Source organism: Esox lucius, chromosome 5 (assembly GCF_011004845.1).
Source record: "Esox lucius isolate fEsoLuc1 chromosome 5, fEsoLuc1.pri, whole genome shotgun sequence".
Classification (NCBI taxonomy): Eukaryota; Metazoa; Chordata; class Actinopteri; order Esociformes; family Esocidae; genus Esox; species Esox lucius.
The window spans coordinates 21,609,265-21,636,937 of record NC_047573.1 but is presented as its reverse complement, the minus strand read 5'-3'; the positions used below and the strand labels follow the sequence as shown (position 1 = coordinate 21,636,937).

At 43.3% G+C, this 27,673-nt stretch overlaps 1 protein-coding gene across 3 annotated transcripts; it reads left to right on the top strand.

Moving 5' to 3' along the window:
- Window positions 1–108: 108 nt before the first annotated feature.
- desi2 (desumoylating isopeptidase 2) lies at window positions 109–27,216 on the top strand. Of its 3 annotated transcripts, none has more exons than XM_020046199.2 (6): window positions 109–599; window positions 13,079–13,163; window positions 13,881–13,953; window positions 16,267–16,360; window positions 22,315–22,456; window positions 25,864–27,216. In XM_020046199.2, exons 1-6 carry the CDS (start codon window positions 592–594, stop codon window positions 26,056–26,058), a joined length of 597 nt encoding a protein of 198 aa, XP_019901758.1. In that variant the 5' UTR covers window positions 109–591; the 3' UTR covers window positions 26,059–27,216. The 3 variants fall into 3 exon arrangements, with proteins under 3 accessions (XP_019901758.1, XP_019901757.1, XP_010887049.1); XM_020046198.2 differs by having other exon boundaries at window positions 25,789–27,214; XM_010888747.4 differs by lacking the exon at window positions 13,079–13,163 and having other exon boundaries at window positions 25,789–27,212.
- Window positions 27,217–27,673: the final 457 nt, after the last annotated feature.

The following is a 27,673-nucleotide window of genomic DNA, read 5'->3' as shown; positions in this document are numbered from 1 at the left end:
ATGTCGGTGCTTTAGTAAGATTGTGTAGTCTAGGCTTGATTAATGGATCGCCGATCCTGTCAAACTCATCAGCTATGAGTAATTTGATTTAGCTCGAAAGCGCTTCGCGCTAAAGCTCTGGAGTGGAAACACCGTTACCTGAGAATTTCGTTTATTTTCGGTTTAACCTTTTTTGTGCGATAATAATATTCAATTTATAGTTCACATCTTTTGGTTTATTTGAATGGATGTATTTTTGTGTATGAATAGTAATTTAGTTCATAATATAATCACTTTCTTACCTTTCATCGCTAGCTGGATTCAATAACGTTAGCTTGCGGACTGCCGTGCCCAGCTGTTCGCTTACGGATAACATTTGGACAAAGCTTTCGGATGCGGTGCTCTCGTGGTGAACTACTTGCGGAACTGTAGGCATCATTTGCCTGTTGGTACGACTAAGTTAAGGTGCGATTATAGTACACCGATATCAGTACGACAAATAATTAAAGCGACTTGTGTGTGTGGATTGAAGCAAACTGGCGAAAGTGCACCAGGATCCGAAGAAATTCCTGATGCCAGTGATGGCAAACGAGCCGATTATTTTGAACGTCTATGATATGGTAAGTTATCCAGCAAGGTAGCTACATAAATCATTTTCAAAATAGTTGGAAAAACACGAGACAAAATACACCAACTAGCAATTATTCGTTTACCTGTAATGTTATTTAATTGGCAACTAACGTTTGCTATACTTCGAGCTAGCTATCCAGCTAACCATATTCGTGGATAGAGGAGCATTTGGGAGATCCGGCGCTATGCCCATAGTAAGGTTAACTCCTAAACTAACAAAAAACTAGGTTGCTGTCCAGGATATTTGTTTTTACCCCCCAAATATCGACTATTTAAAAAAAATATATATAGCCAATTCTTAATCAGCCATGTTTGCAAAAGAATGGCCAAGGCAAGGGTCTGATTAGCTACTGTATGTGTATGTCAGTAAGATGAACAGTAAAGGCAATAATCTGACTACAGTGCTGTAGAGTGACAGTGGACCAGCAGTTGTTTCTCTTGGATTCGCATCTTCCCAAAAGCTTAATTATGATACTATCTTAAAAAATATATGTAAATACGCTTCTTACTGATTAGAATGGATATATTCCCTACATTGGTAAATTGCAGGCCTTTAAAAGACAGTTAAGTTAGCGTTGTATTCTATGAATGAACAGCCTAAATTAAATGTCTGTATTTGGAGCTTTAGAATGTGCATTTATGTGTAGCTATGCTTCCCTCCAAATGTTGGACCTTAACCTCACCTTCCAAAACAAGGTAATAGTAAACATGTCGTCCCAGAATGTAGCACCGAGGCCAATCAGTATCTGGTAAGGATCGGCTGGAGAATTGTTTGACTTTCATTTTAGGAACTTTTAATGGTCATGTTAATTCTCTCGGACACCAATTAAGCCGGCGCCTCACGTATCGTTATCAATACATTTCTTATTAAAATACACATTTTAGTGTCAGACGTTTTTCGGTTGATGTGAATGACCTATACATCTGTTCATTCTAAGGCTCACCCTAAAGCAATTGAATCAGGGCCAGGTTGTGGTTTTATCTACTATTTGAAGGAGCTAACTACTAAAGTAGGAATGCAAAGGTCTTCCAATCAATGAAGTCATTAGCCAAACAAAACCTCCTTGCAATCTGGCAATAACAGATGCTTTTGGAGTCTCATATCCCCATCCTCTTATTGTGGTGCTTGAGTTCCTACATTCTGTAGTTTTAGGTTGAATAGCTGTGGTTTGCTTGTTTCAGACATTTTCAGGCCTGTTTAACATTTCTGTTTACCCATAAAGCAATGAAAACCCAGTGTGCTTATCAAGGTTATTCAGGCATGGTGTTTGTTAGATGGGTAAATTGCTTCCTGACTTGTTTATCACATTTGTGTGTGGCAACAACATAGAGAATATTTGCTGGCGGATTTGCATTTTATGCCATAGTATCTGCATACAACTCCCAGTGTCACTTGAGGCTCTAAATACAATGGGGAAAATGCCTTGACTTTGTAACTGAATCATCTCAAGCAGTGATGGTTTTCCAAAGTGATTTACTCTAATTCCCTTTTAACACATCAGTTTCACCTGATTGCGAAGACTCCCAAAGGATTTTACAGCAAGCCTTTCTTTTAGACTTCTGTGCCTCTAAGGCATTTGTCCTGGGTCAACACGTGAGTGTAAACTTACTGACCTTACGACCACACCATTGGAGGCGCTTCCTTAGGAAGTCGATACAGTGAGACTCATAAGCTATAATGCGTCTCAAGAGCAATTCATAACACCGTAACATGCCTGCTGAGAATGAATACAAATGTTACCACCCACCAGTATGGCTTCCTCATCAATTCTCAAATGACCGCAAAACACCTTTTCACATCCATTTTTTTTTACCAGCAAATACCAGCTAGTCTATTTAAAATATTTAATAAATTGTAAAATTGTGTGATGTGATTGCATTTTAAAACCCTACTCACCAGAGCCCCATTGAATAGTTTGACCAGGAATGTAACAGACAAATTCGGTTTTCATGTCCATGTGGCCATGGGGATGTAGGGTTTGCTTTTCAATGATTCTGTTTGTGTAAAAGCCGCCAATTGGTCCAGCGCAACAAGGCATGCAACATGAATTTGCTAAATGAATTCGTCACATGCTATGCATATCACCAGAGAAAATACTTCATATTTTAATGACTGATACACAACTGCAATATTAAATAATAGCTAGCTTTCATCTGTGTGCATGCCCAAATATTAGTGACTTCTGGAATTCAACATAGTTTCACAAGAATTATAGCAAGAGACACTAATGTCAAGGCTAAACAGCAGAGACTCATCTCCCTACAGGTATCATGAAGAAATCAGTAAATGCATTTAAAATAGGAGCGGAATAGCCCAATCGTGGGCTACTTTAATTGGCTGTGACGGTGTTTCCAAGCTCTAGGCTATTTTCTGATGGATTTTGTCTCCCTGACTTCAAGTCAGTACATTGAATGAAGGGTAAATGGATTGACCAATGCTTTTAAAATAGACTGAATGAATGCAGTGTTTTAGATGTCTGCAACCTGACACCACCTCTCCCTTTGAAGTGATGTAATCTGACACTGAATGAGTTCGGTGCTGCCCTGTCCAAGTGGCCAAATCGCTCATGTGCTTCTAGGCCTGGGCTGGTTCTGCAGCTTATCCTTCAATTTAACCGACTTCATTTTTATTTGAACACTTAAAATGCCTGGCAACAGATGCACATAGAATAAACGCTCATAAGAGCAACGTCTAAAGTCTTGTTTTTTATTGTGGACCTCATTGAAGGCTGTCGCAGCTGGGCAAACCCAAGGGGACATGGCTACTCTGTACCAATGCGCTCAACAATATTTCTATATTTACATGGAGTGCCAGTCGAAGTTTTGGATACATACCCATGGGTAATTGGGTCCAAACCTTTGACTAGTACTGTGTCTGTGTACTGGCTACAGACAAAAAGCAAAATGCCCATCAGTCAAATCCCTTACAGGGTAGCTTACACCATTAATTACACGACTGTGTAAATCTAATGGATTTAGTGGGTTTTGCATTAGCTTTCTATGACGGGGCAACTGAAGGGTAACCTAAAGATGTGCTGATGGCTTGATTTGAACAATTGTTTTCTTTTATGTTTCTTCAGAAAATGCCATTATTTACACATCCTAATAACTTTTTTAGGTATATTGGAAAAGATGAAACAACATTAGCTTATTCAATATTTGCTTCTATAAAGCACTTAGTTTATTTGCTAGATGTTTTTGGTGAGTTGGCTCGCAGCAAATTTGATTTGTGTGCACAATGCTGTCAGGCAGGGCTGACATTGAGAAGCCTACAGATCTGTCATGCTAGCCGAAGAAGGCATGATCAGTCTTCTCTTCTCGCAGATCATTAGCCACCTCTGGACAAAGATGTGCATGCCACATGACTGGCTGTATGGGCATTATCGTGCCTCTGACGTCTCACATGTGTATCCTGCTGTCTTGCCATGTGTAACACACACACCATCCGAGTAGGTGATCATTAGCAGTAGACATTGTCTGATAGTGCTCTGAAGCCACAGCGGGGGCTGATGTATGATTAGACGACAGTTCCATTGGCCTTCTGTCTTTTTCGTTCACCATTTGCCAAAAAGAAATAAAATAAAAGCTATAAACTAATGTGCTCATCTGCTGTGCATATCCTGCTGCATCCATGTTCCACAGACGTTATAAGCTCATTGATATGTGCCTGTTTGTACGTTGTGAATGTTGTGAGCCTCTGCGTGGGGGTTGGTAGCCTGTGTGAACATCTAAACGGTATGGATTTCACTTACTTGGTAAAAGCCTCCAGCTGAGCCAGGCTTTTATAGTAGCCTTAGTACTCCATAGTAAACGACCTCATTATATGAGATTCGTGGAACTTTCAAAGTGTTCGACGTATGTCAACCGTTACCGGTCAACATTTATAAGCTGTGACCCAGAAATCTAATAAGAGCCAATGGATCAAATAGGAAAGGTAGTTTAGATGGACAGTGTTTCCAGTTTCCTCCTTTATGGAATGAAGAATATGGTGTGATTACCATGCACTCATTTAGGCTTGGCTGATTTCTAAAGGCTGTAAAACCTGTTGGTTTCTCATGTGGTCTGGAGAGATGGACACGCAATTTTGGCACTATAAGGGCTCAGTTGTGATTAAATGTATCCCCTTTCCTACAAACATACTTTCCGTGGACTTCACATTAGTTAATATTCAGGCTTGCTGTGTGCAGTTGTGTAACAGGCTTTACAGTCCTAGTTTCATTGCACAATCTGAAGTCATGGAATTCAGCTGTTGGCTATGCATAAATACTCTGATGTTATTTTAAGGTTAGGAAAACATTGAATAACATTGAAAAATACTGTAACAGCTTGGAGAATCTTTAAAACCAATTGTAAAGTTCAGAAGGTTCCACAGCCTATAGCATTATAATACAGTCACTTTTACTCTCTGACCCAGATGGAATTGCGGATTGGTACACCACAGTCAAGTATTACAGTGTTTCATGTAGGGTTCAAAATGTTTGGCCTGCGCCGGGCTCTGTGGAATTAAAATATGCATTTATTTTATGTGAATAATTATCAGCAGTTAGTCAGTTAAACATCGGCAACGACATCACCTCCATGACGCCATTTACAGAGGAAGTAAATGAAGGTAGCAATATATGGAATTACAAAAGTTTGGACATTTACCCATTCTAGTGAAGTGTGTCCAAACCTTTGACTGGTACTTTATATACAGACTAATACTTACAATGAAATGACTGTGCCGGGGTGAATGGTTCATCTTATTAGGAAGAAAGTAGCGACTGGGAACCAACAAGAATGCTCAGCTCTGCCCAAATATTGTGCCAGTAACAGAAAGCTTGCTTGTTCAAATCTCAATGCAGACAAGGTAAACAATCTGTTCTTGGGCCCTTGAGCAATGCACCTAACCCTGACAGCAAGTGTATGTCCCTCTAAATTACTACATTTGTACACACCTATACCACTCCTTCATCTCCACCCTAAATGATTAACTAGCAAAAAATGCATTAGGAAGTGTTGCACGCCTATTGATTCTTGCCAGCCAACGCTGGTCATGTTCTTCCACAGTCTTTTTACGGACACACTGCGGACGTAAGTGAAGTGTTTCGCCAGAGTTCTTGTATTCACGGTACACCCTTGAAATGGTAGTATGTGAACATCCAAACTTCTCCTCTGCCTCCGAAATGCTTGATCTCATGAGCCCCAGCTATTAAACCGTGTAGAAGATTCTCACGGAGGAAACTGTTCTAGATGCTTGTACAGATGTCTATCGCTTTATATATGCACTGGCAGATGCAACCAATTATTGTACACTCACCTAAAGGATTATTAGGAACACCTGTTAAATTTCTCATTAATGCAATTATGTAATCAACCAATCACATGGCAGTTGCTTCAATGCATTTAGGGGTGTGGTCCTGGTCAAGACAATCTCCTGAACTCTAAACTGAATGTCAGAATGGGAAAGAAAGGTGATTTAAGCATTTTTGAGTGTGGCATGGATGTTGGTGCCAGACGGGCCGCTCTGAGTATTTCACAATCTGCTCAGTTACTGGGATTTTCACGCACAACCATTTCTAGGGGTTTACATAGAATGGTGTGAAAAGGGAAAAACATCCAGTATGCGGCAGTCCTGTGGGCGAAAATGCCTTGTTGATGCTAGAGGTCAGAGGAGAATGGGCCACCTGATTCAAGCTGATAGATGAGCAACTTTGACTGAAATAACCACTCGTTACAACCGAGGTATGCAGCAAAGCATTTGTGAAGCCACAACACGCACAACCTTGAGGCGGATGGGCTACAACAGCAGAAGACCCCACTGGGTACCACTCATCTCCACTACAAATAGGAAAAAGAGGCTACAATTTCCACAAGCTCACCAAAATTGGACAGTTGAAGACTGGAAGAATGTTGCCTGGTCTGATGAGTCTCGATTTTTGTTGAGACATTCAGATGGTAGAGTCAGAATTTGGCGTAAACGGAATGAGTACATGGATCCATCATGCCTTGTTACCACTGTGCAGGCTGGTGGTGATGGTGTAATGGTGTGGGGGATGTTTTCTTGGCACACTTTAGGCCCCTTAGTACCAATTGGGCATTGTTTAAATGCCACAGCCTACCTGAGCATTGTTTCTGACCATGTCCATCCCTTTATGACCTCCATGTACCCATCCTCTGATGGCTACTTCCAGCAGCAAAATGCACCATGTCACAAAGCTGGAATCATTTCAAATTGGTTTCTTGAACATGACAATGAGTTCACTGTACTGAAATGGCCCCCACAGTCACCAGATCTCAACCCAATAGAGCATCTTTGGGATGTGGTGGAACGGGAGCTTCGTGCCCTGGGTGTGCATCCCACAAATCTCCAACTGCAAGATGCTATCCTATCAATATGGGCCAACATTTCTAAAGAATGCTTTCAGGACCTTGTTGAATCAATGCCACATAGAATTAAGTCAGTTCTGAAGGCGTAAGGGGGTCAAACACAGTATTAGTATGGTGTTCCTAATAATCCTTTAGGTGAGTGTATGTGCTTGTCTGTGTCAGTTATTCTGGCACTTCAGTGTAGTTGTTTTGGTATGGCAGCTATGGTGCGTGAATGACCTCAAATGTTCAATCATTGTTCCATCTAAATCCCTTTATATATATAATTTTTAAAGATAAGAAAATATATATATTTCAAAACTTTGTTCAGTTGATCAGCCAATAATGAAAGTGAGTATAGCGGCTGTGTTGGTGTGAATGTGAAATCTAATTGTGAGTGAGGTTATTATAACAAGGCCTGTTACATGAATAAGGTAAAATAAATTTAATTTTGAAAAAGGCCAAAGAGCATAGTATATTTTTAAAAATGTTAAATTTTTTTACCATATCAGTTAAGGCCCAGGGCCTTTAGGTATTTCAGGTAAGACCATTTCAGGGGCTTCTGTGGTTGTGAATCCCTACACGATAGCAATCGATTCGGTGGTGACACAAAATTACTTGAGACCCCTGCTTTCTTGAGATCTCCGAGACTTACTCATTTCCCTGTTGCCTTTTACTGGTAAACCAAATCCTGAAAGTGCCGTCTTCGGCTGGTCTATGGAAAGTGCCGTCTTCGGCTGGTCTATGGAAAGTGCCGTCTTCGGCTGGTCTATGGAAAGTGCCGTCTTCGGCTGGTCTATGGAAAGTGCCGTCTTCGGCTGGTCTATGGAAAGTGCCGTCTTTGTCTGGCCTGTGGAAAGCCTGGGGCTGGTTTTAATGTGTACGTGTGTGTCTCATTCATTCTTTTCCCTCATTCTTTTCACTCATACTTTATCTGTGGACTACGGATGAAAATTGATTCCCTCCGATGCGTGAAATTCTCAGTCACAATGCCACTGCCAATAAATTGCTTGTGAGCATGTAACAGCTCTTGCATCTTTAGTCACATTTTCCTCTCCATCTACATTTTATCACAAATGGTGAATGCTGACATAGATCCTGTGTTTTATGATGGGCACAATGATTATTTAATTGGCTTTTTCAATTAGCCAACATTTAATCTAATAAAAAGGCTCAAAACTCAAGTACGTATCGTATTTAATGAATAGCCAGGTTTCCCTGGAAGTGCTGAATGTTTTTGCAACCTTGGTTAAGTAGGAATTATTTGAGCACCACCTGTTTGTGGTGATACTGTGTGCCTTGCCAAAATGAGCCGGGATTAGGATTAGCGGGGGAGAGAGCATTCACAATGCCCATTGATTGCATTGAAGTGTCCCTGCAAACATGTGAAGTGGGGATTCTGGAAACATGTTCAATTCACTTGTACCCTGAGGATGATATGGATAGACTTGGGTTATTTTTTGCCTGTAGGCCAGCCGTTTACATGCATGTGCTGAATACAAAATGGCAGACCAGCTTGCAGTTGTTCTTGCCAGGAAACCTCCATGCCTGCTTCATGATTGCAGCTTCAACCAGACTTGTTTGTTCAGTGTTGGGAGGACATTTCCCTGGATAGACCGCTCTCAAGCCCCACTTGGAATCACATTAGCGCAGTCCTAGACAGGTCTACTTATAATCGCAGGACTGGGAGGCCAACCTCTCTGCTGTGAAGGATGCCTTTAATAAGCTTTGAAGTAATTGGGGGCAGAGGGATAAGAATCTTATTTCACAGCTAAGGCAGAGTGGTTAGTGTGATGTGTGTAGTCTTTGTGCCTGGAGCAACAGCTAAGGCTTTCAGTGTGAAATGTCTACTTTTTTGGAAGCCAGAACCGACCTTTTAGTCAATTTGACACCTTTTATAAACTAGGCTAGTCAACACTTGATGTAAAAAAAAAAAAAAAAAAAATCTAAAAAAAAAAGCCAAAACCCAAGCACAGTAAATGGCTTGACTGTGTGGCATGCAAAATGAATAAATGTGCCAGAAACATAGTTTGGCTGGGTTTTTACTAATATGTCTTTTTCCTTATATGGGACGTGTGACTGGCAGAGAAGGACATCACGTTCACTTACTATTTGTGTGCTGCAGAATATTTCTGTGCAACCTACCACTGACCACAAAAACAAAAAGCTACTGCCAGAAGGCTGTATAGACATGAGTAAAATTAGTAACCCACAATTAGACCTTGAGGTTCCTCTATATCCCCCTTAAATTCTGAGATGACCCCCTCTTGCATTTTTATAGTGAACCTTATGTTAACTAAGACTGTTCTCGTTTAAATTCCGATTATCCAGCATTATAGAAATTACTCTTGGAATTAGTGCTAAATGCGAAGGACTGAGTACATGCTGTTCTCTATGCTCCCTAATGTAAATCATCTTGAAATTACTACCTTGAATATCATGGTTTTGGCTTAATGAGACGTCACTTAAAACAAGTTACTAAATTAGTGAACTGGTTGAAGATCAATATCTGTATCTGTACCGATTATTATTTCTGCCTTGGTTAACTGTGGCCATAGTTACGCCCGTCACAGGGATATACAATATGGTTCCTTTTTTGTATTTCTCTTTATGATTTCACACACCCTTAATTAATAAATAGACAGGTGTACCTTTTGCATTGGGAACTGTACTGAGTGTTTGATTACGTTGTGTTGTACATACCCTTTAAGTGTCTCAAATTAGTTTTTATTTGCTCCTGTAAAGAGAGGACCGAACTCTGTTTAATTGGCTACCTTATTTTGACTTAATTTGTGTCTCCGACTAGGCCAGTAGCTGTTAGATTCAATTTAGGTAGCATGTAAATGAGAGCTCAACTGTCCTTTCAGTCATCTGATTTAGGAACTATTTCTCCTTTGCCCTTTTTCAGTGGGCAAGGTTGACTGACCACCCACTCTAATTGTGGTGTTGGACTTTTTGTGGTTTTGGGCTGAGATGTAGCAGTTAACCCTATGTAAACAGAATGTGATGCCTGGTGGCAGACATTCTCAAAGGGCAAATTCAAGTTCTCCTTTTGATTCTCTTCCCGGGGGCCAAAGAGCTTATCCTGAGCAGTGCATTTAACATGACCAGTGACTAAGTGCACCTGCATCTGACAACATTACCTCGGTCTACCTCTGCGACAGTAGAAATTGGGAGATGCGATAATTTGTTGTTAACCTTTTGTGCTAATGTCACAAGGAAAGAATTTACATATTTTCCTGCATATTGGCAGAACTGAAATGAGGCTTGTACTCTAAGTAAGGCTGTAGTCAATTTGTATGACAAAAGATGTCAAGCAGGATGTATATAATCTAGGTGTTTTCTATTACAATAACTCATGATGGGACTTATCTATTTAAATCTGCACTTAACATTACAGTATGCATGGACAAATTGCACTGTGTAATTGCTTGTTGCCGGTTAGTTTCACAAGGGCCTTTGTTTGAACATCCTGAGTGCAGTGCATCAATGCGTTTTGAAGCCTTGGGGAGCACAGAACGTCCTCTCTGAGATGTTAGCCTACTTTCCCCTCTTCAGAACAGAGGTATCGGTTGGCAGTGGTTACTGCAGTAAGAAAAGTAAAAAATATCCTCACCAAAAATCTTTTTTTCTCAGCACCTTGTGCTGGGGACAATTAAAAGGTACTGTAACGTCAAGTGTTCAGTGTTGTCTCAAAACACAACGCCAGGCCTCTTAGGTTTTTGAGGAAGCATGCCGTCCGCATGCCGACTGAAAGAACCACAAACTGTTGCCAGAAAATCTATTGTTTTTTTCTGTCCCATAAGCCCCCTACCAATGTCGTTTTAGAGAATTTGATTGCAGATTGCCTTTCTTCATTAGTCAGGAAGCAGTAGCCCATCAGTTGTTGGAAGAGTAATTCTGCTAATAGACCACCAGATCCAATGTCTGGGTTACTGTCTCAATTTACCAATTATCTATTTTTCTTTTTCTGAAAGTGTTGCTAGCTATGGACAAGTGAGCCAGCCTACTAGCAATTCAAGTTCCAGCCAATGAGTGACATTTAGCAACACACATGTTAAGTTGCGTTATGAAAGAAGGGAGACCCAGCGTTATCCAAAAGGTTGTCAGGGCGGAACCGACGGCTCGGAAAAATCTATCTGCACATAGTGTTATTGAATGCAGTTTCTGAAAACTATTTTCAGACCTACTGCCCACAAATGTAGACAAAAGCTCTGGAAAGCCACAACCGCAATTCTCCCAGTCTTTTTTTTGTGTGTGTTTGGTGTTACAGTCCCAATGTCACGTATTCTCTGTTCGTCTTTCTATCTGCTCTGTGACGTGCTTGCTCTGACCGGACCGAGTGCAATCAGTTTTGTGGAGGCCTCCAGCCGAGCCAGGGGTCTTCGGGCAGGCTGCATGAGCGGCAGTGCATGTGACTGGATATGATGTGGCTAAAGCAGACTGGGTCCGAGGCATTCAGGCACTCCACGCTGACAGATTACTACCGAACAGACGGCTACAGCCAGAACGTCCTTAAAGTTGACTAGATACCAGTGTTCTGTCAGTAGGGATAAAAACATTTTGAAACTGGAGCTGGAACCCGAGCTGTAGGTTTTTCCTGTGGTTTTAACCACTGAAAACAATGATAACACCTCAGTATTGGCATTGGTCACTCTTTCTGAATCAGTTGTCATCTGAAATCATCTAATTTAATCTGGCGCTCCACTGCTGTAGCTGCATGGATGTAGGGTGATTGTTTTAATGGCTTTGCTAGTGCAGATTAAGGCCTCATCCACCTTAAACCATGCATGGCTATTAATTAAATGGACAGGAGTTTCATGATTTGTGTGTCTCGGTGTGGATTACCCCTTTCACAGAACCTTCAAGACATAAGCTTCCAGACCTTTCAAAATGGACCAATGTAACCGGTAAAATCTGTCTGGATAGTTTCTGTAATAATCGATTTGAAGTAAAAATAATTCAAGAAACATTTTCTCTGGAAAATATGTGGAAGCATGTAATTTGCAGCTTTCGAGCTTGATCACCTGAGTTATGCTGTCACACTGGAAAAGTCTGTCTAGCTGCACTTTGACTAATTGTCAAATGACTTCTGCAATTCCCACACCTGACAGTCAACAGGTGTAATGGGAAGATGACGGAGATATGTTAGTAGAGACACATGGTACATGATTAGTCAAGGACTTGATGGGGAAATTTGGCTATACTGAATGCATGGATGGATGCATGGGCCTGCCACAAAATTCTCCTGTTTTTACTCCCCCCAATGTTGTTGGGTCCAATTGGGACTATGGGCTGAGAGAGAAGGAAACGGTTAATAGTTTTATCTTAGTTTGGATAATAATTTCCTACCACAGAAAGTGGCTTCTTGAGCTATTGATATATGCAAGTTCACACAAAATAATCTAGCATCTCGAAGAGCACTTCTTCAATATGTCTTGGAAAATGTAGCTTAATGTAAGAGGTACTGGGTAGGCTTCTGGTCTCCAGGGTAGGGGGTGAGAGTTCGTAGAGGTAGCATAATGTATGCATATTGTGGTTATGGACCTATTGGTTTCCATGGTTACTTGGATAAGAGGTTTCTGGCACTTTGGTTTTCAAGTTATGGCTTTGAGCTCGTCGTCTACGAAACGCTGATGTTTGTCAGTACAGAGATGCTGCTTTGTGCAGTGGAGATACGGGGTGTATCAACAAGACCTTACATAGATGACAATTGTCCGCCCCACCTTTGTTCAGAGTGTCGAAGCTATTAGTCGGCTATGCGGACTGACAGTCTAGGGCGTCTGAGGCTTTGAGGGAAACCAACCTTTCTAATGAAAATGTTAATGCTCTGATTGTGTTGTCTAACACTAAGCTTGCATTATGCTAAATGGTCCAGAAATGAAAATCAATGACAAGTGAGGTAACATCAATCTTCTGCTCCTCCCCCAATTACCTCTCAACCCCCAGAGGGCACGTGAAATGTACATGTTTCAGGGCAAATGGTCATGAATGTGTTCCCCCTCAGACTTCCCTGGCTCCTGGCAGAACCCTGTTAAGGTGTTTCATTTAACAGTACCGCGCTTTTCAGACCTCTTCAGAATATGACAGGCTAGTTCTCACTTACGGCCCTCTCCATCAGTTTGATCTGGAGGAGTTCTGGGACGCTGCGTGACGAAGACCCCCACCGTTCATCGTCACCCATCTCATTAAAGAATCATCTAAAGGTACGAGGCAGCTGAACACCGCTGCGCCAGAAACCAATTCAAAGTGCTTGCGTTTCAACATGGCTACGATTTATGAGCTCAGCTGGACTTAATTACCAGCCAGTTGTGTCCGACTGGCTTCAATAGGTTTCCCCTCGGTGAGCCTCACAACACAGCCACTGCTGGTTGCGGCCCGGATGAGACAATTTAGAATAGTGCGCGTGCACACACGCCAAGTCAAGTCTGCTCTATCGGGTCTGCTGGCTTCCTCTGCAGCTTTATCGTTGCATGTGGGCGGAGATCCGCCGCGGCGTTTCAGATTGGAGTGATAGAAAATATTCTAGACCTCATAAAGGGCTTACTTGTGTGTCTTCTGTGCCGGGAGGAAATCCACTTCATGATGCGTCAGTTGCATCTAAGCCTGTAGGTCCTCGCTTAGGTGTCCTTTCATTCACACCTTCAACTGACATGAAAAAGAAACTGAGAAAAAAAAGTGTACATTTTGTATGAGATTGCATCATTCTATGAGGTTCCATCGCTTTGTATGACGTTCTGTAATTACGGCTTTTAAGCTGTTCTATCGCCTTGGTATTTGAAAGTGGTAACAGTTTAACATTAACATCTTTAATACATCACATATACATGTTTATGCCGTGGTTTTTCTGCTGTGCCTGTCATTTACACCTCATCCTGCAGCCGTCTAGACCAATTGTGTTTCTGTTTGGTTTTTCCCTTTAGTACTGGATCAACGAGTTCACCACCAATCTGGGAATTGGCGTATTTCACTCAGGAATCGAGATCTACGGAAGAGGTAAGAACCTGCTTCGCAGTCGCCATTTCCGCTTTCTTTAGGCCCGGCTGACGAAGGCTTGCCCATGCAGCTAGGCCATCCAGTAAACGGATTCCCTCACAGGTGCTGCTCGTCTGAACTCCACTATAATAGAAATGAAATAGGATAGAAGTTAACATGGAGACTCAAACATTTTTGAATCTGCTTACTCATTTTTGAGTCTGCTTGAATCTACTTATACAAGGCCACTGTCTAGGCAGTAGGTCTCTGCTTCTACCCAAACACATATCTATGTCAAGCCACATGAACTCCACCTGAGGAAAGTCTGTAAGCTAATTGCCAGCCTCGCTACAAACCAGTTGCACTTTGCCATTTACAGTTCAAGGTAGACAACATGAAAGATATGTTTCTGTTATTCAAGAGCAGATGGATTCTTGCCTGAATAGGACGCTTTTGTTTTAGACTCAGCCTTCGAGTCTTTCTGTCTGTTCTACGTGGTTGGAAGATTGTCCTTCAACAAAGATCTGTTCAGCAGCCACCTCTTTGTTGAGAAAGAAGGAGAAATGAGAACTGACAGCTTCACTTGAAGGAACTGGGGCGTTAATCTGTGAAGCTCAGCATCTTGTCTGTGTTTCTGTGGTTTCAACAAAACCGCCTGTTGCAACTCTGAAGTATTTTCTCATGGCTTTCCCTTCAGTTGCCTGGTATGTTTCTAAGTATTTTCTCATAGCATCCAATTCAGCTGCCTGGTATGGAATTTCCAGCGCAGTTGCCCTTGATTCTGCTGATTCAGGAAAACAAATCCCAATTAAATATTTTGTGGATTATGAATGTAATTATATACTTTTACATTATCAGCAATTATATAGTTTGCTTAAATGTTTTATTATTTTAGTCAGGTTCTGAAAAAGTCAAAAAGAATAGTAAAAGAAGGGAAATGTAAATTGTCCCCACCAGGAAAATTCATGTTTTTTGTTTATATGTTAAGTTTAGGATAATAGTTACAACTGGGGTTGGGTTTAGAATTATGTTTAGGGATTAAGGAAAATATGATTTTGAATGGGGATCATTTTGGTGAGTGAGGGAGGGATGGAGGGAATTGTCAATAATAATAATAATAATATTTATTATTATTATTACTATTATTAATACATTATATTTAGTAGAGCTTTTCAGGGACCCGAAGACACTGTACAAAATTAACAGGAACTGAAACAAACAAATACAAAACATTCAGTGAGAAAACAAAGAGGATTGAGAGAATGGAATTGGGCATGGCTAGGAGTAGGTGATTTTGAATAGATGAGTCTTTATGCGTTGCTGGAAGATGGGGATAGTCTCAGAGGCATGGATGGTTTTGGGGAGAGAGTTCCAGAGCCTAGGAGCAACCCTTGAGACTTGGGGATTAGGAGGTGGCCTGCAGTACTGGAACGGAGTGTGTGTGTTGGTTGGTTGATATGGAAGAAGAAGGTCGGAGAGGTAGGCACATCTTATCCTAATCAGCATTGTCATATTTGAATCATGGAAATCTTTATAATAATTAATAATATTAGTTAATTAAACATCTATGAAACTTTTACAGAAATGACCTCAAAAAATATTTATATTAGGTTATGTATACCGCTTATTTGGAGTTGTTCATTATTTGTTCATGTGGTACTACCAGTCTTATTTGGAGTTGTTCATTATCTGTTCATGTGAAGCTACCAATCTTATTTGCAAGTGAATTGAGTTTGGAAAAAGCTTTAAGTATACACATTTTCTGTGTCTGAACTAATTGGCTTCCCAAAATTGACATGGTGGCTAGAGTAGAATATTTATGTTGATGGATTTTGGTTTTGGTATTTTTATGAAAGCTTCATCAGGTAGCCTGAATATAAATGTGTAAACAAGATTAGTCAAGGGGAAACGGTTCTTTGTTTAATACATGTAAACGTTTAAATGAACTGTCTAGCTGTCATGTCCATATACCCGTACTCAGTACGGTTATGTGTACTTGATCATGCGTTGTGTATCTCACTCGCCTTCAGAGCAGCGAGCGGCCCAATTAGCCGTAACAGTAGTTAGCCTAGTGGACGGTCGGATTAGCGCATCAGAGCTGAGAGAACCTGAGAGAATCTGCAGCACTCCCAATAGAGCTGGGAGATAGGTGCACCCTCCAGCACTAAGTCTGTGTGACTCGGCTTGCTCAGACTGCCTCAGCCACCTCTCACACTGACCTCCAACTGCCCTTTGAGCACTCACCTCTGCTATTATTGTTGGCGTGGGTTAGAAATCTTTGTATGGATTAATTGAGTTTCTGTGTGTGATCTGATCGATGTCCTCACCTTTCAGAGTTTGCTTATGGAGGACACCCATACCCATTCTCAGGGATATTTGAGATAACGCCGGGTGACGCCACTGAACTCGGGGAAACGTTCAAATTCAAGTGAGTGTCGCAGCGTCATTGGGGCGCTAAGGGTTTCTGTCCGTAAAGTATGTTTCTTTAATAGCTAGCATACAAGCATGTGAATGGTTGAGCTGAGAATGTGTTGGAAGTTGTTCCAGAACTGTTGTTACTTTGGAAGAAATGTTTGGTTCCCTTACAGTATTCTTGATCATTTTCTTGTTTTGCTGTTTAAGATTATAAACACCTGGTGAATGATATTAATAATGGTAACAACAATCACTGGAATACAGAGAAGTCACAGATTTTGTGCCTCAACAGACCCTGAAGGTCACACAAATAGCTAATTATTTTCTTCAGTTGGTGTAAAGATTACTGTTGTCTGAGTTGTTATAGTAATTTTAGCTATTACATTCTTTACCAAACCATTATTCCAGGAGTGAAATCTTAGCCAAACAGACTAGCAACCAGCCCAAAAAGCAGCTGTTCTAGCCTTTTCCAGGTTTCCAACAGTCATTATGAGACAATGTTGTTTTCTAAAATGGTAAAATGGTCTGTGGGATTATTTCTTCCCTCCTCCTGTAGGACTCTTTAGGAGACTACTAAATAACATTAATATTATGAAGTCACTATTAGATTACAAGTGTGTGTGCCGCGTGACATGTGTGTGTGGTGTGGGGCACATGTTGTTGGGGAGGGTGTGTGTTGTGGGGGGAGGTGTGCGCGTGGGACGCATGTGCGTGTGTCTGTCTGGGGCACGTGTGTGTCTGTCTGGGGCGCGTGTGTGTGTTTGGCGTGTTTCATACACCACAGCATGTCATTTAAATGTGTGCACTCATGTAAGCCCCTGGTTAGTGCTTGGCTGCTTTTGATTGTTTGCTGTATGAGTGTATGGTTATGTGTATTATCCGATTAAGCTCTAGTTTAGCTGTTTCTCTGCCAATGAGTGGAACATATTATAAACAAATGCTGTTTGCGTATTATTTCATAGTTTTTGTTTTATATTGAACTACTCTAGGCTAGTGGAAGAAACAAACACTGCATTAATGATTGTATTGCGTATTTGCTACTGGGAGTTGAAGTTTCCAGGGATGCTTACTATTACTGCCTTCTCTAAATCGTCACATTGCAGGTCATTGTGGCAATGCACACCTTTCCATTTTTATTATTCATTATTATTTGTTGTGCTGGTGAAGGCAAAGCAAAACTTGACATTCCTTTTTATACTATTTATACTTTTGGAATTATGATAATTAAAAATGCATTGATACCATACCATACCATACCATCTTCTTCCGCTTATCCGGGGCCGGGTCGCGGGGACAGCAGTCTAAGCAGGGATGCCCAGACTTCCCTCTCCCCAGACACTTCCTCCAGCTCTTCCGGGGGGACACAGAGGCGTTCCCAGGCCAGCTGGGAGACATAGTCCCTCCAGCGTGTCCTAGGTCTTCCCCGGGGTCTCCTCCCGGTGGGACGGGACCGGAACACCTTCCCAGGAAGGCGTTCCGGAGGCATCCGAAAAAGATGCCCAAGCCACCTCAGCTGACCCCTCTCGATGTGGAGGAGCAGCGGCTCTACTCTGAGCTCCTCCCGGGTGACCGAGCTTCTCACCCTATCTCTAAGGGATCGCCCGGCCACCCTGCGGAGAAAGCTCATTTCGGCCGCCTGTATCCGGGATCTTGTCCTTTCGGTCATGACCCAAAGCTCATGACCATAGGTGAGAGTAGGAACGTAGATTGACTGGTAAATCGAGAGCTTCGCCTTGCGGCTCAGCTCTTTCTTCGACAGACCGATACATCGACTGCATTACTGCAGAAGCTGCACCGATCCGTCTGTCAATCTCCCGTTCCATCCTTCCCTCACTCGTGAACAAGACCCCTAGATACTTAAACTCCTCCACTTGAGGCAGGCACTCTCCACCAACCTGAAGTGGGCAAGCCACCCTTTTCCGACTGGGGACCATGGCCTCGGATTTGGAGGTACTGATTTTCATCCCCACCGCTTCACACTCGGCTGCAAACTGTCCCAGCGCATGCTGAATGTCCTGGTTAGAAGGGGCCAACACGACAACATCATCTGCAAAAAGCAGAGACGAAATTGTGTGATCCCCAAACCTGACACCCTCCGGCCCCTGGCTGCGCCTAGAAATTCTGTCCATAAAAATTACGAACAGAACCGGTGACAAAGGGCAGCCCTGCCGGAGTCCAACATGCACTGGGAACAAGTCTGACTTGCTGCCGGCAATGCGGACCAAGCTCCTGCTTCGGTCGTACAGGGACCTGACAGCCCTTAGCAAAGGACACAGGACCCCATATTCCCCAAGCACCCTCCACAAGATGCCGCGAGGGACACAGTCGAATGCCTTCTCCAAATCCACAAAACACATGTGGATTGGTTGGGCAAACTCCCATGAACCCTCCAACACCCCGTAGAGGGTATAGAGCTGGTCCAGTGTTCCACGGCCCGGACAAAAACCACACTGTTCCTCCTGAATCCGAGGTTCTACTATCGGCCGTATTCTCCTCTACAGAACCCTGGCATAGACTTTCCCGGAGAGGCTGAGAAGTGTGATCCCCCTATAGTTGGAACACACCCTCCGGTCCCCCTTCTTAAAAAGAGGGACCACCACCCCGGTCTGCCATCCCAGAGGCACTGTCCCCGACCGCCACGCGATGTTGCACAGGCGTGTCAACCAAGACAGCCCCACAACATCCAGAGACTTGAGGTACTCAGGGCGGATCTCATCCACCCCCGGTGCCTTGCCACCGAGGAGTTTTTTGACCACCTCAGTGACTTCAGCCCGGGTGATGGACGAGTCCACCTCTGAGCCCTCATCCTCTGCTTCCTCAATGGAAGAAGTGACAGCGGGATTGAGGAGATCCTCGAAGTATTCCTTCCACCGCCCGACGACATCCTCAGTTGAGGTCAACAGCTGCCCACCTCTACTGTAAACAGCGTTGGTAGGGCACTGTTTCCCTCTCCTGAGGCGCCGGATGGTTTGCCAGAATCTCTTCGAGGCCAGCCGATAGTCCTTCTCCATGGCCTCACCGAACTCCTCCCAGGCCCGAGTTTTTGCCTCCACAACCACCCGGGCTGCAGCCCGCTTGGCCTGTCGGTACCCATCAGCTGCGTCAGGAGTCCCACAAGCCAACCAGGCTTGATAGGACTCCTTCTTCAGCTTGACGGCATCCCTTACTTCCGGTGTCCACCACCGGGTTCGGGGATTGCCGCCTCGACAGGCACCGGAGACCTTACGGCCACAGCTCCGAGCGGCCGCTTCGACAATGGCGGTGGAGAACATGGTCCACTCGGACTCAATATCTCCAGCCTCCCTCGGGATCCAGTCGAAGCTCTGCCGGAGGTGGGAGTTAAAGATCTCTCTGACAGGAGACTCGGCCAGACGTTCCCAGCAGACCCTTACAGTACGCTTGGGCCTGCCGAGTCTGTCCAGCTTTCTCCCCCGCCATCGGGTCCAACTCACTACCAGGTGGTGATCAGTTGACAGCTCCGCCCCTCTCTTCACCCGAGTGTCCAAGACATACGACCGCAGGTCAGATGAGACGACAACAAAGTCGATCATCGACCTGCGGCCTAGGGTGTCCTGGTGCCATGTGCACTGATGGACACCCTTATGCTTGAACATGGTGTTCGTTATGGACAAACTGTGACTAGCACAGAAGTCCAATAACTGAACACCACTCGGGTTCAGATCAGGGGGGCCGTTCCTCCCAATCACGCCCCTCCAGGTGTCACTGTCGTTGCCCACGTGGGCGTTGAAGTCCCCCAGTAGAACAATAGAGTCCCCAGTCGGAGCACTTTCCAGCACCCCTCCCAGAGACTCCAAGAAGGTCGGGTACTCTGCACTGCCGTTCGGCCCGTAGGCACAAACAACAGTGAGAGACCTATCCCCGACCCGTAGCCGCAGGGAAACGACCCTCTCGTTCACCGGGGTAAACTCCAACACATGGCGGCAGAGCTGGGGAGCTATAAGCAAACCCACACCAGCCCGCCGCCTCTCACCATGGGCAACTCCAGAGTGGTGAAGAGTCCATCCTCTCTCAAGGAGTGTGGTTCCAGAGCCCAAGCCATGCGTAGAGGTGATCCCGACTACCTCTAATCGGAACCTCTCAACCTCACGCACTAACTCAGGCTCCTTCCCCGCCAGCGAAGTGACATTCCACGTCCCTAGAGCTAGTTTCCGTGTCCAGAGATCGGGTTGTCTAGGCCCCTGCCTTCGCCTTCCGCCCGATCCTCTTCGCACCGGCCCCTTATGGTCCCTCCTGTGGGTGGTGAGCCCACGGGAGGGCGGCCCCACGTCGCCCGTTCGGGCCGAGCCCGGCCGGGCCCCATGGGGGAAGGCCCGGCCACCAGGCGCTCGCATACGAGCCCCAACCCCGGGCCTGGCTCCAGGGTGGGGCCCCGGCTGCGCCATACCGGGCGACGTCACGGTACTCATAATTTTTTTCATCATTAAGGGGGGTTTGAACCGCTCTTAGTCTGACCCGTCGCCTAAGACCTGTTTGCCTTGGGAGACCCTACCAGGGGCATATAGCCCCAGACAACATAGCTCCTAGGGTCACTCGGGTACTCAAACCCCTCCACCACGTTAAGGTGGCAGTTCTTGATTGCATTGATTAGAATTCTAAATGTTTATGGTCCGTGGCTAGTAAGCTACAAGACCAACATTATATCCTTTAGGTTTCAGATTTTCTAAAAAAGAAAATGAAATGATCATTAAATAGCTCACCAATCATTACTCTTGAAAATACTTAGGCTATTTTAACTTCCATAAATTAACTTAAAATAAACTTCTATAAATTATTAGTATACATATTATTTTATTAGCACAAAATTACCTGCAAACAGTAATTCTAGCTAGACAAACAAGCGTTAACGTTTTCAGACTAACCAACAGATCTTTTAATGTAAATACTTTTTCAACAACAATACTAATACACTAGTACTAATTCAGTCGCTACCACTACCAAAACATACTTCAAAACATTAAAACAAGCTAGCCAGTTCAACACATTTATTACAGGAAATGTCCTTTTCTAATTTTATAGTTTTTCGTTGTGGAACACAACATTCCAGTTTGCATTGACTGCTATGTTACCGTAATAATACTTAACCTTAACTGTCTTATCATTCCCCACATAATGACCTCTTTTTCCACGTGTATTTCCTCAAGCCGACATTTATCTTTGGGTAGTGGAAGTGCTTCTTCAGTGATAAGGCTACTGTCTTTGTAAATCTATTTTCAGAAGATACTGCAGTAGCAGCACGGCCCACTTCTCCACAGTGCTGCATTTTGATAAGACTGAGTCACTTCTGGGAAGATAAAGAGCTTTATCTATAATTGACTAAACTTTGCTTGTTATAGTCATTGCACAGATGGGTTTGTCACTTGTGGATTTCCTGCATAGCATTTTTAATCTTGAGCTCTGCAATAATTTTTTGTTAATATTTATAATGATTAGGAACAATTTGTTGTTGTCCCACAAAATGAAATTGTTCATAATAGACCCCAGTGGCCTGATTCTAAGTAAAGGCCCTGGTCCAAAATAGAGCAGATGTTTGTCTTTTTTTTTTTTTTTGCTGATTTGCCTGATGGTAGCACTGATATTTGATTGAACACGCTAATGTTGCAATGTCACGTCTGTTACCTAAAGTCATGAAATATGGTACGCTATTTCTCAGGCATCTAATAACTCATATGCACTACACTTTGTATGCCACATCTTTGGACAAAGATTGAGTGAGAACATTTGGCACACATCAGAGAGATTAGTCTCGTTAACCCGTCTGATATCTCAGAGACCCCTGGCTCAATTCTGACTAAATTTGGATAAAAGATGATTCTTGTCATAGAAATTATGCGTGTATTAAATTACACTGAGGGGTCATAAGTGTACATCTAAAACACAGCCTTATACTGCGAAAAAATCGGAATAAAATTGACCATGTCTCTGTATTGATTCTATTCCTGGTGTCAGAGAGGCCATTGTTCTGGGCAGTACAGACTTCACAGAGGAGGATGTGGAGCGGATCGTGGAGGAGCTGGGCAAGGAGTACAAAGGCAACGCCTACCACCTCATGCACAAAAACTGTAACCACTTCTCCTCAGCTCTGTCGGAGGTAAGAGACATTCTCAACACGCACGCAAACCAACATTATTCATGCCCAAGCCTACTTTAAGGAAAGACAAAGGCTTAAATCCTTCCGTTGTACAAGATGGTGGAACAGCAGTCCACATAAAGGCTTCTAAAGACTTCAACCAAATTATGCAAACCCAGCAACGGAGCTGTACCTGTAGTTCTTGGTACTTGTGTATAGTGGTCCTTTTGGACTGAACTGTACACAACATTTTTTATTATTATTATTATTTTTACATGAAGTGGCATTTAGAAGTGCGCTTCACCTCTGTCCAGAGGCACCAGAGCGTTATCGGTCACGGTACCTGGATGTGTTGTGCTTTTGCCCTTAATCCGCCTGCCGTACGCCTGACCCAATAACAACAGGATCCCAGGCACTACGGGACAGACCATTTATGTTTCGGCTCCAGTTCCTAATGAATTCCAGTAATTTATTTTACCTAAACTGGTAACCGGCGCAAATCAGACCCTGAACCATGCTCTACCAGCTGAGCTACACAGGGCCACACAGGTGCCAAACACTTTGTGTTAGTTAGAGTGCTTGGAGTAGAAACCAAGAGATGAGTCAGCAAGCCCATTATTGGAGCAGACTGGTAGAGCGGTTGAATAATGAATGTGATTACGCCCGGCCTCTGGGTGGCAGAGGGATTAGTGAGCCTTGCTACATGCCCAGACACACAGCTCCAGCTACCAGGCCTGTCACACACTCCTTACGCACATACGACACACGCCCACTACCAAACACCTACAGTGCGCGTGCTCGCGCGCACACACCCATGCTCAGGTTCTGGTGGCCTGTGGAGACAATGCCCTTTCCTCCTGGGTGTCGGTCTTGGGCGAGAGAGTGCTCTGCACTATTTAATAATGCGACAGACAGTGAATTTAGTCCTGCTTCCACTGTAGACTCCTGGATTGTTGGTCTCTCGCGGGTCCAGTTTAGTAGGTGCGGCCTTGAAGGGCGAAGTGGCTGATCTTTTCTTATGTATTCCGAACATTATTTTGGTGTAATGCCTGTTGTAGAAAACATGCAGAGACAGAATACAGGAAAACTTTGCAAAACGACCCAAGTCTGCCGTAGCCGTGGGAGGTTGGGTGCTCTTCGTGGGGGACAGGCGTCCTGTTGTTGCAGCAGGGAGTTGCTCCGGTCCATTATAAAGTGTCCCTAGTACTGAGCCAGTGTTAAGTCAATTGTCCCAATATATTTGGTGCCCTAAAATAGATGAACTGTGTATAAAAATCTGTTGTGATTTCTAAACGGTGAACCTGTATGTACACACAAAACCTCAAATAAAAGGTCAGGTTCAGCCTACATTCTCTTCTGGAATTCTCTGATCCAGAGCGGAATTTATGGTTTCTTCCATGATGGCTAGTCTTTCAGGTTTCTGTGCAGCAAAGTATCTCCCAAACATCATAAAAGCTTTGACCTTTGATACTTGGCAGTGCAGAGTTTCTGCCAGGCTAGTGTGATGTTTTCCAGATGCCTTAGACCCTGGACACTATTAATGGATCCATGAATTATGCTCTGTACAACATCATTTGGAAGGAAAACGTTCAATAAATAAGCATATGGATATTGTTATTTAATCACTCACATCCCACTTAGATTTCATATTTGATTTGACTGAAGATGTGAAATCATTTACCAACAGAAATATGCAGAAATGCTTTTCCCAGGCGTGCGTGCGTGCATGCGCAGAGCGAGGTGACATACTCTAGAGTCTTTTGATGACTAACAATCCTCTGTATTTGAAAGGCAAATGAAGTGGCCCTGATGACATGCCTGATAAGTGATACCAGCCCCTTCGCCTTTCCCTACCCAAGTGGTGAAACCTTTAGCTCATTGTGTCTGGTATCATCAGTATTACTCAGTGAATGATGTTTGTGTTAATGTAAGCAAATTACGTTTTGATATTCATCTCTGACTAAGTCGGATGTGTCATCTTGTTCTAGAATCCTGTATTTATTGGAACACGGACTTGTTCTGCTTCACCAGAAATAGATGTGTAAAGTAATTTACCAGTCAGCCTACAGTGTTCCCCTCTCCTCCTGGGTGTGTGGGAAAGATCTGTTTGAGTTTCATTTTTTCCACGCCTGATTGCCCCCTGGGATTAAGCATTTTTGCCACACAGTGAAGGAATCTGTGAAAGAACTAGGAATGGGATTAGCTAGTGGAAAGCTGCAGCAGACCTCAGACTTGTGTTATTTCAGACCTGTTTGTTTCCTGTACAGAAATCCTACAGAACATCCACAGTTGGTTTCTTTACCCCGTAGGCAGTGAATGGAAACACTGTGATCGATGTCAATGTGTTGGTTTAGTTTCCATGGAGCTGTTTCCAAAATCGTTTCAGGCACATACCGCCTGTTTTGCATTTGTAGCACAAGTCATGTGTCTGGATATTAGTAACTTCAATGCAAAATACAATTGGATGATATGGGAAAAAAATGGAAATGAAAAACTGTTCACTTCAGTAGGATTAGTAGTGTAAGCATTTGGAATTGGTACCAGGAAACCTAAACCCTCGTTTGGATTGCTGTTATACCTTGTCTATAGACAGCCTACATGGTGGTGAAACCCTGTCATTTTGTAATTTGGGATCATTATTGCTTTATTGACATCAGACCAAAGCTCCTGCAATTAGAATTCTTCCCAGTCTAGAGTGTTCTGCTGTTGTAAGACCTGACCTGTTTTTTTGCAGCCAGAAGCCAATTCCACTCGAGGGATGATTCCATTTCATGTCACAAGGACTAAAGATAAAAATAATACTGCTTAAAAGAAATGCTACTTTTTTTATTCACTGGGTTAGTTGTGTTTTTCCATGTTGAAGGGAATTCTAAGTATGTCACCAGTAACATTGCAAAACAGATCTATTTTGTCAGGGCCTTGACTCCATTCTTTAGGGTGATGTAAAAATAAAACCCACAATGAATGGTCCTTTTGCCAGTGGCTGAAAATGAAGTAATGGCATGATGTCTCAAATGTAGGAAAAACCTACTGCCACACTATATTCACACTGAAATCAGATGACTAAGGGTCCAGTTGAATACATTCCAGTATGTCACAAACCATCTGGTCTATACTGCTCAGTAAGTTGCCCCTCCTGAATAAACGCTGCTAGGAGTTCACTTTAACAGCTGTAAGAGTCATTCAGTGTTTGAATGGTAATTTAGTTCATCCATCTTTTTACTCACAGGGGATTTGTAGTTGTACCAAAAATTCACCAGTTTCTTCTTTACTGTCTGTTTTACATGGAGGACACCAGGTGCAGTGCTTCCTGCCTCACTGTTCTGCATTCTTCCTGTCTGCCTGTGTGTCAGATCCTGTGCGGCAGAGAGATCCCACGGTGGGTGAACCGGCTGGCTTACTTCAGCTCCTGTGTGCCCTTCCTGCAGAGCTGCCTGCCCAAGGAGTGGCTGACCCCGGCCGCCCTGCAGTCCAGCGTCAGCCAGGAGCTCCAGGGGGAGCTGGAAGAGGCAGAGGATGCCGCCGCCTCGGCCTCCCTGGCCTCCATGAGCTCCAGGCCTCCAGTCCCCTCCTCATCCCCCTCCAGGCTGCCCAGGGTTCCGCGACATCAGCCCTGGCGATAAAACCGGCCCTGGGGTCCAGCATCGCCTTCAGTGACAGGCCTCTGCCGGTACCCTGCACACGGACTACCTACTGTACTGTACACCACTCTGCCAATAGACACTAACCCAAATACAGCCCTCCCCTTACGTACCAGCCCTGCCTACTGTCCTGATGAGGTCGGTTGTCCACCAGCTGCATTAAAGCCCCGCCCACACTGACGGTCTGGCCTGACAAGACTTAGGGTAGAAGCTGGAAGCTTGGAGTGCTGCTGGTTTTTTTTTTTATTTTTTTTTATTATTTTTTTACACCAAGGAGAACAAAGTTTCGGTTCATGTTTTCATTAGTTTCTTGATTTTCTTGGCCTTTTTGTTTTATATACTCAGGACATCAAAAAAGACCAAGAATTTTGCCCTTTTTACACAGCTTCTTTTGCTTCTTTTCCTTTTTCTAACGCCATAGTCATCACTATAAAGCTCGGAGTGCATTTTTAACACTCTTTTTCAGAGGAGCTTTTGTTTACAACCAGTTTGTGCGTGTTGTATGTTTACGCCTGTGTGTTTTACGATTGCTGAGAAGCTGGCACATGGGCCAAACCTACTTCCTCACTTCTTATTGCACACACGTGCGCGCGCACACACACACACAGCTGATGTCTACCCCTGTGGTGACTGTGCCTGAAAGTTTTTACTGTACTGCTCATTGAGCTCTGCACTGTTTCTCAATAGTTAACCTGAGTTTTTTGTCAAGCAGTGGACTCCTTCTTAACCTGGAACTATGAATTTACTTCATATGTTTTACACTGTTTTTACAGTCTACTTGTGGAACTGACAAGATTTGTATTCTGTTTTAAAGTTATTAAAGAAATTATATGAAATACTGATATATAGGATTGGCGTTTTAATTAGTTATGGGCTCATGTTAAAGGCTAATTTGTTTAAACACATCTCAAGCAGATTTGTGTGCAGACTCGCGCCTCTTCTCGGAGCTGCTGGCATTGCACCGGACTGTAATATCGCTAACGGAAATGTCATTGTCATTCAGTGTTTGAGATTGTACTTGGCATGAAGTACTGAAAATTGAGCAACACTCATTGTATAAACATTAGTCTTTTCCGGTTAGTACCCAACTGTTGCCAAAACAGGATATTTTCCTTAGCTTTTAAAGGTTCTAGAGAGGTGGTTTTACACTGATGGGTCTAGATTATATGTTGCTGGAGACTTCATTTAAAAAAAGTTAGATTTATAGAAATACTCACATTATAAACATTTTACCAGATGGAAAGTGTTTAGAATGGATATTAACATGCATGTTTACCAAATTACTTATCTGGAGTAATAAATAACTTAATTGTATTTTCGGTGAAGCTTGTATTAGTACTGCTTCGTCATCAATAATATTAGCAATATGGAATTGTAAACATTGCTGAAGGTTTAGTGTTGTTCCCTTGTATAATATAATTACTGTATGTACTGTCAACATAGCATTTTAACTCTCCAGATTCGACCCCAAAACATTCCAATCCAAATATTTAGTTCAGAGTGAGACAACCTGGTTCAATTTGGGTCCAGAAAGAAAGCCAATTGCTAACTACCAATCAGGAATCAAGACTGAGTGATGTTTGCAGCGAAATGTACT

Excerpts from the sequence above, each read along its gene's own strand:
- desi2 (XM_020046198.2), top strand. Across the intron at positions 13,954-16,266 it reads AATCGAGATCTACGGAAGAG|AGTTTGCTTATGGAGGACAC; the intron begins GTAAGAACCTGC and ends CTCACCTTTCAG. Across the intron at positions 22,457-25,788 it reads TCTCCTCAGCTCTGTCGGAG|ATCCTGTGCGGCAGAGAGAT; the intron begins GTAAGAGACATT and ends CCTGTGTGTCAG.